This window comes from Notothenia coriiceps, unplaced genomic scaffold (genome assembly GCF_000735185.1).
Source record: "Notothenia coriiceps isolate Sejong01 unplaced genomic scaffold, NC01 NC01_scaffold00004549, whole genome shotgun sequence".
Taxonomy (NCBI): domain Eukaryota; kingdom Metazoa; phylum Chordata; class Actinopteri; order Perciformes; family Nototheniidae; genus Notothenia; species Notothenia coriiceps.
In genome coordinates this window covers 24,471-43,287 of record NW_011337250.1, presented here as the reverse complement: position 1 = coordinate 43,287, position 18,817 = coordinate 24,471, and the positions used below count along the sequence as shown (strand labels likewise).

General features: G+C 43.6%; 2 protein-coding genes across 3 annotated transcripts in view; both read right to left on the bottom strand.

Moving 5' to 3' along the window:
• Positions 1-8,793, bottom strand: part of rgl3a (ral guanine nucleotide dissociation stimulator-like 3a) — a 28,324-nt gene extending 19,531 nt beyond the window's left edge. The window contains exons 1-3 of one of the 2 annotated variants that reach the window (XM_010767688.1): positions 8,639-8,793; positions 2,192-2,253; positions 1,361-1,602 (exon numbers count right to left, since the gene is read on the bottom strand). In XM_010767688.1, the coding sequence (XP_010765990.1) occupies positions 1,361-1,534 (174 nt within the window). In that variant the 5' untranslated portion in view covers positions 1,535-1,602; positions 2,192-2,253; positions 8,639-8,793. Of the gene's footprint in view, positions 1-1,360; positions 1,603-2,191; positions 2,278-8,638 lie in introns of those variants that run through there. The other variant, XM_010767687.1, reaches the window with a different exon arrangement.
• Positions 8,794-9,847: 1,054 nt separating this feature from the next.
• On the bottom strand, positions 9,848-17,807 carry odad3 (outer dynein arm docking complex subunit 3). Its single transcript, XM_010767686.1, has 13 exons — positions 17,563-17,807; positions 17,218-17,339; positions 16,994-17,071; positions 16,505-16,696; positions 15,784-15,885; positions 14,409-14,534; positions 14,019-14,141; positions 12,881-13,030; positions 12,634-12,794; positions 12,379-12,535; positions 11,811-11,960; positions 10,343-10,430; positions 9,848-10,269 (listed from the first exon to the last, which is right to left on the bottom strand). The coding sequence occupies exons 1-13, from the start codon at positions 17,639-17,641 to the stop codon at positions 10,148-10,150; spliced, it is 1,650 nt and encodes a 549-aa protein (XP_010765988.1). The 5' UTR covers positions 17,642-17,807; the 3' UTR covers positions 9,848-10,147.
• Between the last annotated feature and the right edge of the window lie 1,010 nt (positions 17,808-18,817).

Genomic DNA, 18,817 nt, shown 5'->3' with positions numbered 1-18,817 from the left:
TGAGTCTTTCCCTGGTTCTGCCTGTTTGAATTACATGTTGGGCTCCTGTCCCTAGGTACAATTGGTCTGTTTAATAATCCATCCATTGTAATGAAGTGACACTTTTTTTTAATGTGTGTCTTTTAAACCCTCACATGGTTAAACGGCTAATTTTAGCTGAAACATGATGCACTTCCTGGAGAGTCTGATCAGGTGACTAGTCAGTGTCACTGAAAGGCTACCTGTTGATGACCTAATGAGTGAAAAATATAGGAGCTGAACAGGAACGACAGCAAAAGTTCCCAGAGACGAACAATGACTGGATATGAGACAGCTGTCCCGTCTTAAAATTTACCTAATAACTGATGGAAGACTTGCATAACAGAGTACACTCAATATAACAGTAAATCCCATCAAAGAGAAGAAGGCAGTCAATCAGAATGAATTATTTTACTATCCACACACACCCAGTCACTTCAGACACACATTAGTCGGGAAGATATGTCAATAAATCGATTACTCAGCTGACCAGTACATTTATCAAACATTATTTAGAAAAATTGATCAAAAGTTGATTATCAAATCAAAATGTTAAATATTTGCTTTAGGGACAAAATGCATTAACGTTAACCAATTTGTTTATTGACAGAAAATGAATCACCAAAAATCCTGACGATGGATTAAGTATTAATCTCAATGAGTTAATAAAATAATGTGACCACTTATTTGCTGGCTATAGCTTTGACAAAGTAAAGATTGGCTGCTTGTCATGCTAGTTTTTGTTTTTTTTCCTTTAAATGACTGTATATCTAATATCTCTGGATGGATGGACAAAACAAGGAATGTAAAGATAATGTGCTGAGCTCTAAGAAACTGTTGTTAAAAAAATAAAAACCAAACAGTTAATCAAAGAGGAATACAGATAAATCAGCACTGAAATTACAGCCATAGCATTTGGTGATGGGGACTCGTTGCTAACGCTGATGAGAAGTACATGCAGACAGAGTCGTACAATTGGTCTTTTCCCTACAATACAACAGACAAATATAGCCTCTGGCATTTCAATCTGTTGACATTTTTAAGGTTATATCATAACACCTCCTCGTTCTAGGTGAAATACCTCACACATTTTAATATTTCCATGTTTCGATGGTGAATCCTCCTACATGTGAGAAACTCTCCTACGTTCACTGTGTGTGTGGGCATCCGTCCTGCTCTGCAGTGGAGACATGTATTTATGCTTTCACTTCTTTGCATGATGTCCATGCCTGACATCCATACAACAAAAACAATGACATCAAGAGAAGTTGTTACAGTAAACTGCATTGAAGGAACCAAGCAGGTGAATCCCTCACGTCAGTCATTTTAGTTTTTTCCTCACCTCAAGCTGCCCATCCGTGTCCAGTGACTGGAAGCTGGTGAGCCACACGCCGGGCTCCGTGTCCGTGTGGATGTGTCCACTGGGCCTGGTCCACAGCAGCTTCTTCATCCTGCTGCGGAGGCCGCGGGAGTCCCCTCCATCAGCACCTCCACCCACAGAGATAAAAGTCCTCATCTCCAGCTCTGAGTCACGCTCACGGGCCCACACACCGAGTCAGATCTCCCCCACACCTGCTGCCTCATCTGCGCCAGGAAGGAGAGCGAGAAAACATTAGTTCCTTGCTGTATCAATTTCTGTTTTTTTTTTTATTACAACCGTTAATGCAATCGCAGCTTAACATTTGAAACGCAGTGTTCCTAAATTTAAAATTCCAATGAAGAAAAATATATGATGTCTAGACTGAGCTGAGGGGGAACCCTCTTTACAATTGAATAACAGGAAACAATCTGTGTTGCAAAAGCATGCAAAATACATTGCGATCTCTACTCTGTGTTGTTTTTACTGACATGGCCTTACTGGCAGATGCTCTACAAGTATATTTACTTTATTTGAATAGTATAATCGTCATAACAAATGGTTTAAAAATGGCCACACAGAATAATTTATAAAAATATTAAGACTGTAATTATATACAGAATATAACTTTTAACCAATGCTCAAAATTACATAAAAATATGTCTTTAAAAGAAAGTTACAAAATCTACAAATTCCCTTGCAACCATCTCTCTAGAAATATATGCATCTTCTATAGCAGCCTCAATTAACAAATCTAGCATTCAAAAAGGTACTTTGAATACAAATAAAAACATATTATCCCCAAAACAAATTTACCGTAATCTTTCTCCTCATGAATCTGCATCTCTTGAGTGTCGATGAAGTCCATGTCCAGAGCCCTGTTGGTTCAGGCAGAGACAGTGTGAAACTTAGAAGGAAGAGACTGTGGCATATATCAGAGGACTGATTGTTCTCTGTGTTTGTGGGCGGATGATGCTCCGCGCGCATGTCTAACTGTGCGTGAGTGTGTGTCAGCTTGGCCTCCTTCCCTGGTTGGATCTGCACTGTGATATATAATTATATTCCATTTTGATTTCATTCCAGTTCACTTGCTCATTAGAATGAAACAAACTCATTGCCTCCATTTTTTATATTCAACATAAACAGTGTTGAATCACTACTTTGACTTGACTAATTTCACATTTCCATAGTTTGGTTAAATTACTTTTTTGCATTGTTCGTATAGTTAGCTATTCAAACTACAAAACTTAGGGTAATAAAATCAGAGAATTTATGTTGCTTTTTGACAGAGTTCAAGATGTTCTGACCATCTAAAAGTAGAATAGTGAAAATTGTACAGGTCAGGGGCCTCATGTACAGTATAACGCAGTGCGTAGGATTGACGTGGGAAGGTTGCTTATGTAGTAGAAATCCGAAAAATAGGTCCATAAATGTTCTGCCACTTTTCGATTCACCAAACATTGCGTACTGGCGAGGAAAGTGCGTATGGCACTTCCTACGCCGGTTTCCCTTTATAAATCACAACCGACTCGAAATGCGGTGCAGCTTTTGCGGGCTTCACGTGACGCCCATATTTGCCTATAAATAGTCAAAGTAACGCCCTTTCATTCATTCATTTTGACTGACTGCATGGAGAAGATCGCAGGAAATGACGACAGAACAGCTAAAAAAAACATCTCACACCGTGTCAGATTTTGGTTATTTTTGGGAGGTCGAGATAAATCATATTGTTTGGTGGATGCAGTTTGAAGCAGAGTAGCAGCATGGAGGTCGGATCGTCACCAAAATAAATAAATAAGTGGTCCGAAAAAGGTTCATGACAAAATAAATACACATAGCCTTCCTCAGGCAGTGTGTTTGTACCGGTGACAGGAGACCCCCCCTTGATGAGAAACTGTAAGAAATGATCGGGGAATCCCTCCGGAGTGGAGTCATGACGACTGGATCTGAATTATGTTTTTGTATTTGGTGGTTTGTGTCCCAGCTGTCGATCAGCTGTGCGCAGCGCACGCAGCGCACTGCAGCCTGTGCATCTCAGTGACGGGGACCTGAGATACTACCATGTGGTGGCAGCGCTGGGAAGCTCCGTGTCGTCCAGGTTGGTGGGATTTATCGCAGCCCCCCCGCACCATGGCAAATATGAGGCGATTAAGGCCCTTCTCCTTAAGGCCTGAAGCTGTCTGCTAAGACTGGCGCGCCATGTCCTAGCAGATCATCTCAATGTCTTAAGGAGACAGCCTTAACGCCCTCATTTTGCATGGTGCGAATGCGATTAAAGTCTGCAAGGGGCTCGGACACGGAGGACTCCCCGGTCTTTCCTGCGTATTCCTTCCGGGGTCAGTTTCTCAGCGTTGCCGTCACTGACATGCACGGGCCCCAGTGTTTGCTGCGCAAGCGGCTTGATCGTCAGCTGGGTACACACAGCCAGGTGCAGAGCGTTAGCCGCGACGCTCAGCGGCCCATCTGCAGTCAAGAAAAGCGTGCGGAGCCGGACACGGCCTGTTGTCGAGCCGGCGTGGACACCGGGAGTGCGTTTACCATGCACGTTTCGGTCCAAGTGCGAAGAGATTGCCCGGCGTCGCTCCGTGATCAGTACAACCCCGGGAAAGCGGAGGGCGGCGCTCAGTAGTGGCCCTGAGCGTCCGGCGGCACGTGCAGGCTCCTCTTCGTTAGCGACAGCGTTTTGGGGAGCGCTGATTTCTGTGTGACACGGGCGCTCAACGAGCGGTGGTTTCCAGCTCAAGTGGAAGACGACGCCCATGGTGGGCACGCCCCGCGATTGACGAGGCGGTTCCCTTCACCTTACGGCGTGAGGCCTATTTGTTGTTGTGCATCGGAAGGGACAGCGATTCAGCTGGGATTTCGTGACAGCGACATTTTCTTTCCCCTCCTCAGAGCGGATTTTGTGTGTGTCTCAGGGACTCTTTGGTGGACGTTAAGAATGACGTTTTGGTTGATGCCTTAACTTTTTCTTCCCTCGTGTGCACACTGGCCAAGCGTTGAGCGTACGACGGGCTGTCAGGCTCGCTATCGGGGAAGGGACACGTTTCTCGACTGTTGGCCGAGTTTCCGACCTGTCGCTGCCCACTTCTCTGCGTTACCAACTAAGCAATTGGCGTGGACCCACCACGTCACTATCCGAAGGGGTCTCTTGTCTTACGCCAGGGGCCCGGCGGGTCTGAAACCCTTCTTAAGCTGGCGGAGCAGAGGTGGAGTTCGCAAACCATAGGACCGCTGGGCATTGTCCGCCGCTCCGACAGTCCTTGGGCTTCCCCCCTAGCACGTCTTCCCCAAGCTGAACGGCGGGTTCCCGCCCGGTGCGGGGATTATCCGCACTCAAAGACGCCCTACGCTGATCCGCTATCGTTGTCGCCACATCCAGGACTTTCGGCGCATCGGCCGCACGGTACGGGGGTGTGTTCCAAAGGTTGGACCTGGTGCGGTGGATACCACCAGGTGCCATGCACCCTGACATTCCCAAGACAAGCAGTGATAACGTCCTTTTGACTTTTGAGTTCCTACGGATGCCTTTTGGACTCAAAGAATGCCGCCAGACGCTTCCAGTGCCTGCATGGATTTCGGTTGCTGCGGACCTGCCGTTTGTGTTTGCGTCTTACCTCGACGACATTAACTCGTCGGCCAGCCGCTTCAGTAACAGGAGCACCTGGTCCCACCTCCGAGCCCTTTTTCACGCGACTCAACGAACCATGGGGATTGACATCATCCTGCAAAAGGTGCCAGTTCGGGTATCTGACATCGATTTCCTGGGGCAGCCGCGTTCACCAAAGGCGGTGTTGGACTCCTCTGCCAGCGAAGGTGGAGGCTGTTGGCGGCTTTCCTCGTCGCCGCACTCACAAGCACGGTCGCTTCCGTGACTTTCTGGGGATGGTGACTTCTTACCACCGTTTTCATTCGCCCCGGCGGCGCCGCACACAATCATGCGGCCGGCTGTATGAAGCGTTTGAAAGGCAAAGACCCCCGTCCAGGCAATCGACTGGACAAGCAGAGCGGCGGGACGTCGCTTTTTGCTGAGGTCAAAGACTGCGTTGCGCTCAGGCGGCTTTGCTGGCACACCCATCATTTTCTTACGCGCGCTCCTATCTCCATCACCGTATGCGTTGGACTACGCGGTCCGGCGCAGTGCACGAGGAGTGGGTGGAGCCAGCTGACGGCCTAGGAACGGCGGTACAGCGCGCCTTTTGGACCGGGAAACTCCTTCGTGCTTTATTTGGCCGTGGCGGCACTTCCGTTTTCATGCTGGAAAGGCCGTGAATTTTACGGCGTTTTGCCGAAACCACCAAGCCGCTCCACCTTCGCCAGTCCAAAAGTGGCGGAGCTTTGGCGGCACGCCAGCAGCGGGCAGCTCTCCTACATATCGGAGTTCACTACGGACATTAAGCCGTGGCTTGGCAAAGTCGAACCTGGTTGCTGATTTGCCTCTCCAGGGGTCGTCATCCGGCCGTCCAGTTGAGCTTGGACTAATGCTCGCATGGCGGCGGACCAGGGTCACGGATTCCCGGCGTCCAGGCTTGGAGACGTGGTGTTCGGCGACGCGGGCATTACTCTCCTTTGTGACGTCTCTCGGGCCTGGCGCGCCCTGTCGGCCCTGCCAGCTTGAGGCGTCCGGTGTTCGAGGTTTGTGCACGGCCTTTCACCACCCCGGCGTTTAAACCTTCGCGGTACGTTTTGGTAGCGGCGAGTTCGTTTGGAAAGGGCTGAAAAGGGGATGTGAGGACTTGGGCCAGGGGAGTGCGTGGGCTTGGTCAACGCGCTAAGGGTGCATCGCCACACGAAGCCCCGTTTGGAGCGTTTCCTGGTGCTGAGAGGAGGTTTTGATCACGGTCAACATTGCCTAGGGGTTCCATTGCCTTCCTCTCAGGGGTTTTTCCTACCTCCTCACCATGTGCTGACAGAAACGGACCCGTTGGCCGGAGGCGGTTTCCGCTCGTTTCGACATCGGCCGCAGACGTTGCCCGGGCCTTCTTGCACGTGGGTGTGTTGTTTTGGCACCCCGTCGGAACATTTCCTTCAGACAGGGGCTTCTCAGGTCACGGTCCGAACTCTGGAACGCTGTGGCAGGCGGGGGGTTAAGCCTGCACAGGACTACCGCTTACCACCCTCAGGCTAAACGGCCTCTGTGAGCGCTTCCATCGCTCCATGAAGGCGTCCCTCAAGGCCGGCCTTACGGACGGCAAACTGGGTCGACAAGTTGCCCTGGGTGATGCTGGGCCTGTAGGACAGCACCTAAGGAGGATCTGCAGTGTTCTACAGCGGAGATGGTCTACGGTCAGCCGCTGAGGGTTCCGGGGGATTTCCTCCCAAATGCATCAGCTCCCTGGTCTGCCACGGCCCAGCGAGTTTTTCTGCGAGACGCAGCGGAGGCTTTCGCTCCAGTCCCGACTGCTCAGCACGGTGCGCCGGGGTCTCAAGTTCCCGCGGAGCTACGCTCGGCTGGGCACGTTTTCATACGGCACGACGCACACAGAGGCCCCCTGCAGCCCCCTTACGACGGACCTTTCCGGGTTTTGGAACACGGTGACAAACACCTGGTGGTCGACATGGGCGGCAAGGCTGAGCACGTCTCAGTTGACCGGGTGAAGGCTGCTCACTTGGACATGGACCGGCCGGTGGTGCTGGCTCGGCCGCCGAGGCGGGGCCGACCCCCGGCTTCGATTCCTGTCAGGGTGTGTGGGCCTGTTGTTCCAGTCCCTCCTCTGTCGGGGGCCGCACAGGCGGAGGTCGCTGCACCGACTCCGGCGCGCAGGTCTCGTGGGGGCAGGCGGGTTGTTCCTCCTCGCCATACGGATTTTGTTTACACGTGAATTCTGGGGGGGCTTGTGTGGTGACACGTTATTGGACATAATTCACCTCTCGTATTGTGTTGCCACACGGACCCTTTAGTAGGGAACACCTGTAACTTCAGCTGCCATTCCTGCTAGCGCATCAAGCAGAGCAGTCATGTGTTAACCTCTCTGATATTAATGGCTAATAAAGATTGGAACTCCATTCTGAATACACCGCCTCCGACTCCCTTTTCACGGCGCTACACTGTACAATTTACCACATATGGTGCTCTTAGTTTCCATACCTCCTGTGTTTTACGAGCCACTTATCAAGTCTTGGCAAACGGCATAAAACACGATTAAACATGTATTAAACATATATAAAACCATGCTCGTATCTACAACCTATAGAAATGCAAGACGGCGTCAGTTTAGACGTAATTCTGTCCTCCTGCTTACCGCATCATTTATGAGAAAACATTTCATAACATTAACACAACATATTCGAGGTGGTTTTAAATAACATATCCGTATTTATTTATTTCTCCCAGTTATGTTTTTGTGTGCACTGAGGAGTCTCAAACAGGCGTTTATTAAATCATTTTAAGATTGGCTTTAATCAATGTTTGAAAATGAATTCTTCATAAATGAGAGGTAATTATTTATGGTATTATTTCCACATATTTCTCTCCATTCTTCCTTCTGCCAACGGTGTCGCAGTTTCTCGTCTCTCCCGTTGTTGTGCTTAGTGCGTAGCATGGGTTAGAGTTTGCGTGGAGGACCGCACGTTTTCCCGTCAAGTTAGTATTTTATAAATCGCAAACATTGCGTAGAAACTGCTGTACGCCATTTTTGAGCGTATATCCCTTTATAAATAAGGCCCCAGATGTTACAAAACGAATAGGTAAGACAACAGGTCTATTTCTTTTAGACCATTGCTTAGGTTAACAGGAATTAAAGGAGCTAATTAAATATTTCTTCAATGCAGTATTTAATTATTTTTTTGGTCTATTAATGTGAACTTTTTTAAATAAAGTCAATTGATGGTATTTTTGCTGGAATGTTTTCGTAAGAGATTTAATTTCCAATTTGATATATTTTTTACAATTTTATTTTAAATACTTTTTCTACTTGTCATGTTTTAAGTTAACCAAACTATTTGTAAAGTTTTAGGCCAAGGATAAACCTGATGCACTAGTTTGCCATGAAGCTTCTCAGCAGCAGATCCTTGAGTCTGGCATGTTAGCAGAAAAGAGGATCAGTCTCATAAGAGTTTCATGAACTACTCAGTCATTTGGTAGCATTATTGTGGTTTAACACTGTAGTTATGTAGAGAGTGAAACAAACACTGAAGCACAGACATGGATCAATGCAATCAGCCCAAATAAAGTGCTCAGAAATGCAGATTATTTGTGTGAGTGTAGCCAATAATTGGCTAACCTGAACTCGACTGGCTGTGATGGGCTTAAATGTTTCTTACCTGTTAGTAGTTATCAGTCAATTGTTCAGACAGGGTTTATCTGTAAAACGTGACAAATTCATAATTCAAAGCGTCTTCTACAGAGTGATGGTACTACATGTTGGATTGGAGGCCTGATGGTTCTCACGCTGCTGGCGGCGATTCAAAATCTGCAGCAGCCAGCGCCCACAGACCCGCCCCCGCTCACAGATTGACCGAACAACGCACCAATGAAATCCCTTGCTACATGTAAACACGGACATGCAGTGGTTGTGGATGTATTGGGCTGGCTGTACAGTATATCACACATCCATGGTATATCAGCCAATCGGCACGTTTTAAACTTTTGAGAAAAGTTATTTATTAATCAGTGAATACTTTTAATATTTCTGGATATTTGATTTAATAATGCAATGTGTAGTGTAGCATAGATAGACAATCTTTGTCGTTGTCGAAATATTGGGCAGGATTACAGTTATAATCGTTATAATGCATTTGTCAAATGTGTGGTGAAATGTATTGTAGGTTATTTTGTAAAAAATATTGAACCATGTTTAATGTTTGCTTTTTGTAGTTTTATATTCTTCTGTGTGTCATGTGACTGAGTCAAAACCAATTCAATATTGATTTTGTATAAATAATCAATTTTTCTGTCTTATTTTAGGAGATTGATTTTATGTGGGCATGCTGTTAATTCTTTCTTCAGGACCCCATTTTTTTTAAATGAATGTGATTTTGATTTATAACGTATAACTATCAGCACACAAATGCAATTCTACAGGAGCACCAAACCCTTAGAATTAAACAATAATTTATTTGATCAATCATAGTTGTCTGTCTGGTTGAATTCTGTATGACACTCAATGGCAGATGTATCAGTTGGACAATTAAACATAAAGAACATGATTGAGTTACACACTGATGTTTTGTTTTGCTAATTATAAGAAAACAAAACAATCCACCTAACAGCAACCACAAAGTATTTGAGCAAAGAGGCACAGCCATTTCTGACATGCTGAGCAATGCATAGCAGAGATAGTTCAGGTGTTGACGCTCACATGTTACGGTAGGCTGGGACAAAGCAAATGCGTCTCTAGTGTCGACGTGATTCACTTGTTAAATAAAGGCTGGATTTGTCAAAGGTGTTGGCTTTCAGGAACCTGTATTATTTCTGAAAGGTACAACCCTATCACATTCACGATGAAAAAAATATGAAAAAAAGTCAAAGCAATATTTGTATTTTCTTTATTAGGTTACCATGCAGAGTGTGGACTTGTGCACTGGGAATAGAAGCAAAGGACCAATAGTTTGTGTGACAACAGAGAACCTTACTGTTGTCAAAACACACACTTATACAACACATTTCAAAGGTACTAACATATATTTAAACAAAAATCATCATAGAGCTTTTTAATTGGGCTAATAATTCATTTCTAAAAATATATAATCTCATTTGTATTTGTCAAAGATTTGTAGCAACACATAATAATTTTCATTTGAGCGGTGAATAGAGTCCTGACACTGAAGCGATCAGAATTTGCCCTTCTTCTTCCAGGGCTTCTTCTTGGACTTGGACTCAATGATCATCTGAGACTGGCGCTTCAGTGCCTCGCGAGACATGACGTCAGCCTCGTCCTCTTCACTGTCGTCCTCTGAGACACAAACATGGGGAGTTTAGATCGTGTGCTGGAATTGTTCTGTCTGTGTGTGTGGCTTCCAACTCACCGTCATTGAAGAGGTCCAGTCTCTGGTCCTCAGGCAGCTTGACGCGGGTGTTGTACTCCGGCAGCTTTCCCTCAATCCTGACATAGAACTGCTCAGAAAAATAGCAAAAAGGATGTTAAAGATGTATGTTTTATTTGAATATGACTCCTCAAAGTTTCTCAAATAATCTGACTTTACGTTGGTCTTTTTATGACAAATGCAGAATGAAATGTGAAATCCAAAAAAACGGAAATGAATATTTATTCAACGTTAGGTTTATGAACTCTGTCAAAGACGTTATGTCTTCAGCTGGGTTGTTTGTCTGCCAGCAGTTAATATAGAAACTATAGGTCTGATTCTCATGAAATATGTAGGAAGGTTGTAGAGTTGGCCAAGGAAGAACCCATAACATTTTGGAGGTGATCTAAAATCTTGTAAATGCCCCCTCAATGTTTTAACATCCAAAAGTCTTGAAACATTTTGGTGCATGACATGTTGAGATGATGTCATGTCAGGCAGAAACATGAAAACAAACACTTCTTTGAAGTGTCTCTGTTGGTGCCAACTTTGGAAGTGGGACCGTCCGAGCAGCATGTGAATGCACCAAAGCTGAGGTCTGCGCTCTCCAGGTGCCATTCTAGTTTCTCACATGATGCTCTCTTTTTTAAGTCTTATAATATAAACATAATTTCACATGTATTTAAAATGTCCTATTCCATCTTTTTGAAAAAAACTTTATAAGAGCCAGTTTGAAGTTGTAGGAGAGATTTCTTTCTTCAGATGTATTTAACAAACCACTAACCTTTGTTTTTGTAGTTTTTACATTATTATACTGGTCCTGTATATATGCATTGTATTGTTAACGTAGTTTGGTGTAGGATAAGTAGAGGAGTTTTAGAGTCATGTCTATGCCATGTAACCGATATGATGAGCAGTGCAGTAGGTTTCCAGAAGGGAAAATGTACTTTGTTATGGTAGAGGTGCAACCTCTCGACCGGCACAGCCAACTAGTTTCTAATGGTAGCTTTGAACAAAACTAGACTGGAAGATATCAGCTCACAGTTACGTCAATTACAAAGATTATGGCCTCTCAAAATGGATCTGAGGGTAAAACAGTCAATGTCATTAGCAAATGGCGTACAGACTGGTACACTCTGATATCATATGTTCTCAAACAGAGAAGGTGCCATCGAGCGTTGGTAATCTGGAACAAACACTTCAGGTGGCTCTAACGGCTGCTTTTCCATTCAGATAAGATATGCACGCACAGCAGCTTCCATGCTAACATGCTCAGTTCATGTGTAGCACTGTGCACTGTGTGCGTCAGCAACACCTCCATGCCAACATCAGATTTTTTTTTTATTCCGGTGACTTTTTGCACACCAATTAAAAAGACTGATATGTCTTCATTTACGTCAGGGAAAACAAAAACAGGGCCTGTACTTCAAATAGTCTTAAATTATTGTATATGATTGTGGCGTCGACTCACTTCCTCTTCCTCCATCTCCTTCATGATAGCAGACACATCCTTTCCTCGAAGCTCCTCGTGCAGTAACTTCAGCTTCAGCTCACACTGGGTCATCAGCTTTAGCACAAACTCATCTGAGTCTGGAGACACTTCAGCCACCGTGTCCTCTCTCTGAGAGAAACGGAAGAACGATGAACACACATACTTATGATTATCAACACACCTTTTGAGAGAAATGGAATAAGAACCAAAGATGGATGCATTGGTAGGGAACACGTAAATGGACAAATAGTAGGGAAAAGATAGATTATAAGATAACCCTTTAGACATATTTTGTAATTGAATAAAGAGAGTAAAACATTTATTAATTAAAAACTAGATTCCCTAGTTTTTTCCCACTTTTGTTGTATTTCCTTATTTGTCTTAATTGGCCTTGTGCTGCTACCTTTTTCTCACAATTTAGCTTGTGTATAAGCAAAAATATATGAAGAGGACCGTATATTGCATAAAAATGTAAATCCTTTAAAACATAATAAGGATCAAAAAGAAGTTGCAAAAACATAGACCTACAGCCCTGTAGGTCATTTACCAGCGTGATGTGTTGAAGTTTGTCTGCGAGGTGCTCCACTCCGGCTTGCACAGTACTGAGGGCTTTCACCAGCCACTCCAGACGCTCCTTATCTGCATCACACCTCTGCTGCTGAGTCTGCAGCTGCAGCTCACACTCCTCCAGCGACTGTCTGTCACTAAGAAAACACACACACACACACAGAGAGAAAGAGCTTGAGAACAAACACTAGAGCTGCATGCAGGCTTTTGTTCCACTTCTGTTTGAGTGTCTCACCTCGAGAGTTCAGCCTCTCCCGAGTATTTCATGTCCTGGAACTGTTGGTCCAGGAGCTCCTTCTGCTCCTTCAGCTGCTGCAGCACCGTCTCGTTCTCTCCCTTCAGCTTCTCCAGATGCTGGTGTGTCTCCTTCTGTGAGATGAAGCGCTCCACTACCTCCTACACACACATGAAATTAAATATTTTTTGCAATATTAATACAGTACACAGTTCACAGGCTATCCTTCTCTTTCTCTCTTCCACACCTGTATGTCTGTGACTCCCGTGGCCTCCTTGATGCGTCGGAATGCCTCCTCAAAAGTGGAGATGACCTTCTCCTCTTCGCCTGCTATCCTGGGGCTGCTGCGCTGAGCCTCGCTGCTCAGCTCGTCGGGCTGCATCGCTGTTCTCTGAGCCTACAGGTGCCGCAGGTTAGAAAACGTATTTCATTATAAAGAATGTCTCTGTTTCACTGAAAATATATATTTTGTAGCCTTTTCAATGATGTCCATAGCTTTAATGAATTGTAAGCATATTTAAAATGCATTATTTTCTGCTCACAGAACTGTGTAAATAATTATTTAGAAACAAATTAATGTTCGTAAATACTTCATCATTCCTAGCCACTGACTTGTTGATATAGTTCTCATTGTAATACTTTAAAATCACTGTTGCAACATAATAACTGGGTATTGTAGCGGCTAAAGTATAAGGTAATAAAACAGAACATTTTATTTGTTTGTTTTTATTGTGTTGTGATCCAATAATAATAAACAACATAAAAAACAATGCACAAAAATGATAGTCTTACTTTGGATACTTTTTCCTGCATAAGCTTCAGGATTTGGAGTGGCAGTTTTTATAAAGTTTCATTTTCAGTTTTCAGCTCCAAAGCAAAAAGCCATGCCGTCAAAGTGGATATTTTGGTCGATTTCGGGATTAACTGCGTTTGAAATGAATGATTGCATTTTACAATGAACGACACGTCGGACAGAGCATGGACGGACTTTCACATGAACTACATCTGCAGTGTGTGCACGTGTTCCCTAGCTGCTGAATAGGACAATGGCCTAACTATGGGAGTGCTAGTCATTGTTTCACATTTGATTACTCCCATTTCACTTTTCTTTTAATAATACTACATCATTTTGATTATGACTTTTTATGATCTATGTGCTAAAAAGTTATAATAAAATGCTTTGTAATGTAAAATTGTGACAAAGCATTATGAGTGACTATCACTCATAATGCTTAAACAGATTAAACAGTGCTAAAAGCAGATGAAAATGCATGATAAATATGTTTGTGATGCATTTCTGGTGGTGATCAGAGAAGAGATCACCACCACAACAAAACCATTCACTAGGATAAAGTGTACAATATACAGCTCCGCGTTTTCCTCACCCTTCTATCGGTTTTTTCAGCCTGGGCCTTGCGCTCCTCTACCTTCTTCCTGTAGCTTGCTATAATACGCTCTCTCTCCTTGCGCTCCTTGTAGAGACATTCCTCCAGCTGCTGCAAGTCAGCCTGCAAGGCAGAGCAAAGGGGAGAAGAGATTGAAAGAAAGTTGAAAGAAAAAGGCTGTTTGCACACCGCACAGCGATGGCTCATTTATCTGTACTTGTAAATGCATCAAAATGAAAATGACAAAACACTGAAAAATGTTTTGTATCCGCTTCACTTGTGACTCATATAACTTATTATATTAGTGTCAGTAATTATGAGTGAATCATTTTTGTTACGCCTTTACTAGCATGCTGCAAACTCATAGGAGCAGAGGAGGGTTACAGGAACCTTAGCAGCTTCCTTGGAGAGCTGAGCGTTGTGGTTCATGATCTGCATGTCGTGAAGCTCCTCTCTGTGCTTCAGGATCTCTGCCTCCAGACTGTCCAGCTGGCCCTGGAACGTCAGACTCTCATCCTGAAGTTGAAGAGTGAGATGTAAAGAAAAGAATGGACAGGAAATAGAAAGAGTGAAAGGGGTGGGGAGAGGACTGTTTACAACCACTGTTTGAATGATTTACTGGCTAAGCTTTAGGTTGGAACAAAATAACCTTTTAATCAACAACTGCATTAATAAGGAAACTGATAAGAGGGCGGAGTGATTTAAGTATCTCAAAATCACCCTGGACAATAAGCTGAGCTTTGAACATCGTACACAATTTATTGTTAAGGGATTTTTGCCCATTTCTATAAATTTTTGGGCACTCAAAATAATTACATTTGGCACCAAATCTGTTTATCAAAGGGTCTCAAGACAACAAATGCTGCAACAGCTTATGAGACATAATCCTACGGTCATAAGCCTTTTTTTCACACTCTAGACTTTCTTTTTGAATTGTTGCCTGATCAAAAAACTATTTTTATTTCCGATTTATTCCTAGGAAAACTTGACACACATTGCCAACCTGCATCTTAAAAATAATATTCAGATTCACAGTTTCAAAGGATGAACACTATTTTGTATAGCACAAACTCTTGACCTGCAAACTCACCCAAAGGATACTTAAACGTGTCTATGTGGGTGTTTCAGGGTTCACATGTATAACCGGCAATAGCTTGTCGAGTGTGTTTGTTGTTGTTCTGCCTGGATGTTGTGGTAGATCAGCTGCTCACCAGCTAAACCACCAGAGGGGTTAACAGGTTTGCCAAATGATTTCCTACAAACCACCTCAGCTGCCCTTTATATGGAGTGGCAGCTCTGCAGTATTTTTGATACAATGTGGATGTTGTGGTGAATATGAATCCCTTAATACATCTTGATGGAAAATCTCAAATTAAAGTCTAAAGGCTTGATCTATTATTTCACTCAAGTTGAACTGGATAACAACATTACAAGCATATAAGTGTGAATAGATTGATGTGCATTCTAACAGTTGGAATATTTGTAAAGTTAAGTAACAAACTACAAAATGGAGGTCAAGTTGAGAGCAAACAAAGGTAAAGTGACCGTGGGACAGGAGGTACTGTACCACTGTGAAAGTCTCACTCAATGTTTATTTATCACAAACACAGCACTAATGCTCTCATAAGGGTGTCTGCTAATGAGGAATGCACAGTTACAATATTTCTACTTACTACTTCTTGGGCAACTTAACTTGCTGAACAAGCTGCATACCCCTGCAAGTTAAGATGAAAACCAAACTATATGTTAACAGTGTGTGACTCACCTGCAGGTGACTTTTGAGCTTTTGATAGTTGATCATGATGTTCTCAGCCTCCTTGCACTTAAACTGAGTTTTTTCCAGACTGTTCTCCAGCGCCCGCAGTTTCTGAAGACACACACACACACACACACACACACACACACACACACACACACACACACACACACACACACACACACACACACACACAGTTTACTGAGCGTGTACTATTCTGTCTTATATTTAATTAAAGGGGCCCTCATTTTCAGGTTTATATTATATTTGTATTTTGTGTGCCTCTCCTGTGACATGTCTCCATGCTTGAATGTTCAAAAAGGTCTTAATCTGTTCTTATACTGCCTGTCATGCAGCTCCTCTTTTCACCCTCTCTCTGAAACCAGAGCCCAGAACAGCATCTGTTGTATTTGGTCAATCGCTTAAAGATGTCCGGCCCCTTAGCCTATCACGTAGAATAGCCAATAGAAGAGCGAGGGTTACATAGTGATGTCATTATGTTAAAGAAATAAACAAAGGAGTCCAATGGAGGCGTTTCAGGCAAACTCCTTTTGAAGCTAACTTTGGGATTTTAAAATTAGCAGACCGTTTACAGGAACAATAACCTATATAACAAACTACAGGAAAGGGAAAACCCCCAAAAAGCACAATAGGGCCCATTTAAGAGTGAACATTAGCATAACAGATTTTCTTTTTCAAACATTTCTGCATGAGCTTGAGAGGTATCCACCATGGCATCTTCCTCTTTTTTCCGAGCTCTAGCGTCGGCAGACACTGCTCCACTGCTGCCCTCTGGTTTACTCCTCTGGTATTCCTTCTTCAGCTCATCCAGACGGCACTGGAAGGTCTGGGTGGTGTGTTTAAGGGCGTTGAGACGCTTCGTCTTGGACAGCACTCTCTGGTCGAGCGTGGTCAGGGCTGCCTGAGAAAAGAGTATTGGCAGGGAGAGTGTGGTAAAGCTATAATGGAATAAGATATTTTTCAGCAAGCTGCCATGACCATGACTAAAACATTGAGTTTGCTTAAATTACATAAGGCTTGGATCATTAGGTCCACTTGTTAAGCAGGTACTGGACAAGCTATATTCATTGGGAAAAGGCCCGGACATACATACAGATGTTGGGGGAACTGTCCTTTTATCTGTGGTAAAACTTATAGTGCAAATAGTCCAACAACATATTTGCGTTTTTTAGTAATAAATAATGCTTCTTCCTCTCACCTTCCCTGACATGTTGCGGTAGGCATCCTTCTCCAACCCTCTGTTCTGAAAGGCCACTTTGATGATAGTTGCATCCCCCTGGGAGCAAGACACCAAGGGGTACAAGAGTGTTATTGGCAAGAAAGTCAGCAATGGGGTTTTACTGCTCATTTGACTTTAATATTGATGAAAGAAAATAAGCAACAGAGCTGGGAAAGTTCCCTTTCTACTTTTAAAGGACTTACAGCGTTTACTTCTGCCATTTTCCTGCACAGCCTCTTGTTGTCCTGCCTCAGCTGGCGGATGGTTTCTCGGTTCTTCTTGATAGTGGACTGAGAGCTCTCATAGTACGCAGTTCTGTCGCCCTCTAGTGGACATACATAATAATTACACTAATACCGACTAATACACACGATACATATGGAGAACTCGTGCAATTATTCACAAATTACACAGCTAATTGGTGTTTATCTGGTATTAGTGTATGTTTTTACAGTGGCTAGTCACAACCATAAACGGAAGCTAACGTTAGCTACCTAGCACCTGCCTTAGCTTGAACAGAAGTCGACGCTCAGATCAAACAAACTTACCCAGAAGTTGTATTTTACCCTGCATCTCCGTTATTTGGTCATGCAGCGGAGGTTTCATTGAGTCGGCACTGAACGGCATGTTGGTGCTGAGTTATTGTTGCACAGGTAGGCAGCAAATACAACCCGACAACAGTCGGCGTTAGCCTAGCTTGACCTGCACGAAGACTTCTGGTAGTCTCCAGTGTTGCCTAGCAACCTGTACACTAACGCTGAAGTCAGGCTCCTCGTTTCAAACTGAGCGTCTAGACTCTAGAGCCACGGAGGAGATAAGTAACTAATTAAATTTACTCAAGTAGGCTACTGTACTTAAGTACAATTTTAAGATACTTGTACTTTACTTGAGTATTTCCATTTTATGCTACTTTGTACTCCTCAATTCAGAGGCGTGTACTTTTACTCCACTACTTTTATTTAATACATAACAATAACTTTATTTACTTTACATATCTGGGTTAATGATGTGAAATATAATCAACACTTAAATCAGACTTTAGTCACACCTGGAGTAAATTCGCAAGCTACTATGCAGTATATAGACAGGCTGTTGTGTCATGTCCAAGAAACTTATAGTGAAAGTGTATTCTTTATGTTAGAGTTGTCATATCCCTTTGTCTTGTGCTTTATGTCTATGCCCTTAATTATTTCTTCCTCTCATTTCAGGCCTCCACGCTCCCCGCCCCTTTCTGTCTCCTGCGTCCTTGATTATTTTCCCCGCCCTGATTGTTTCCAACTGTGTCCCCTTTACCTGTGTATATATTGTGTTAGCTCCCTCCTGTTAATTGTCAGTTCGTTGTCTCTCGAAGACCTACGTATCGGCTTACCTCACGGACCTTTCACGGACCTTTCACGGACCTATGCTATAGATCACGATTCTAGTTTTCCTCGAAAGAGAGTTTTGTTTTCCTTATTTTATTACTGTGCAAAATTCCAGTTAAGTCTTTATTTTGAAACGCTATCTGAGTCTGAGTTTTGAGTCGTGCAATTGAGTTCATGCCTCAGTGTTCACCCCTTGACATGTTGTCCATCATGGTCATGGATAACCACCCATCCTCTCCACCTGCACATTTACCAGCTTTGATAATACTTTAATGCATCAATAATTATAATATATATTATTCTGAAATGGGCCAATTTGCATTATTATTATTTTACTTTTGCTACTTTAAGTATATTTGTATGCCAATACTTTTGTACATTTACTTGAGTTACATTTTGACTGCAGGACTTGTAACTGAGTATTCCTACACTCTAGTCT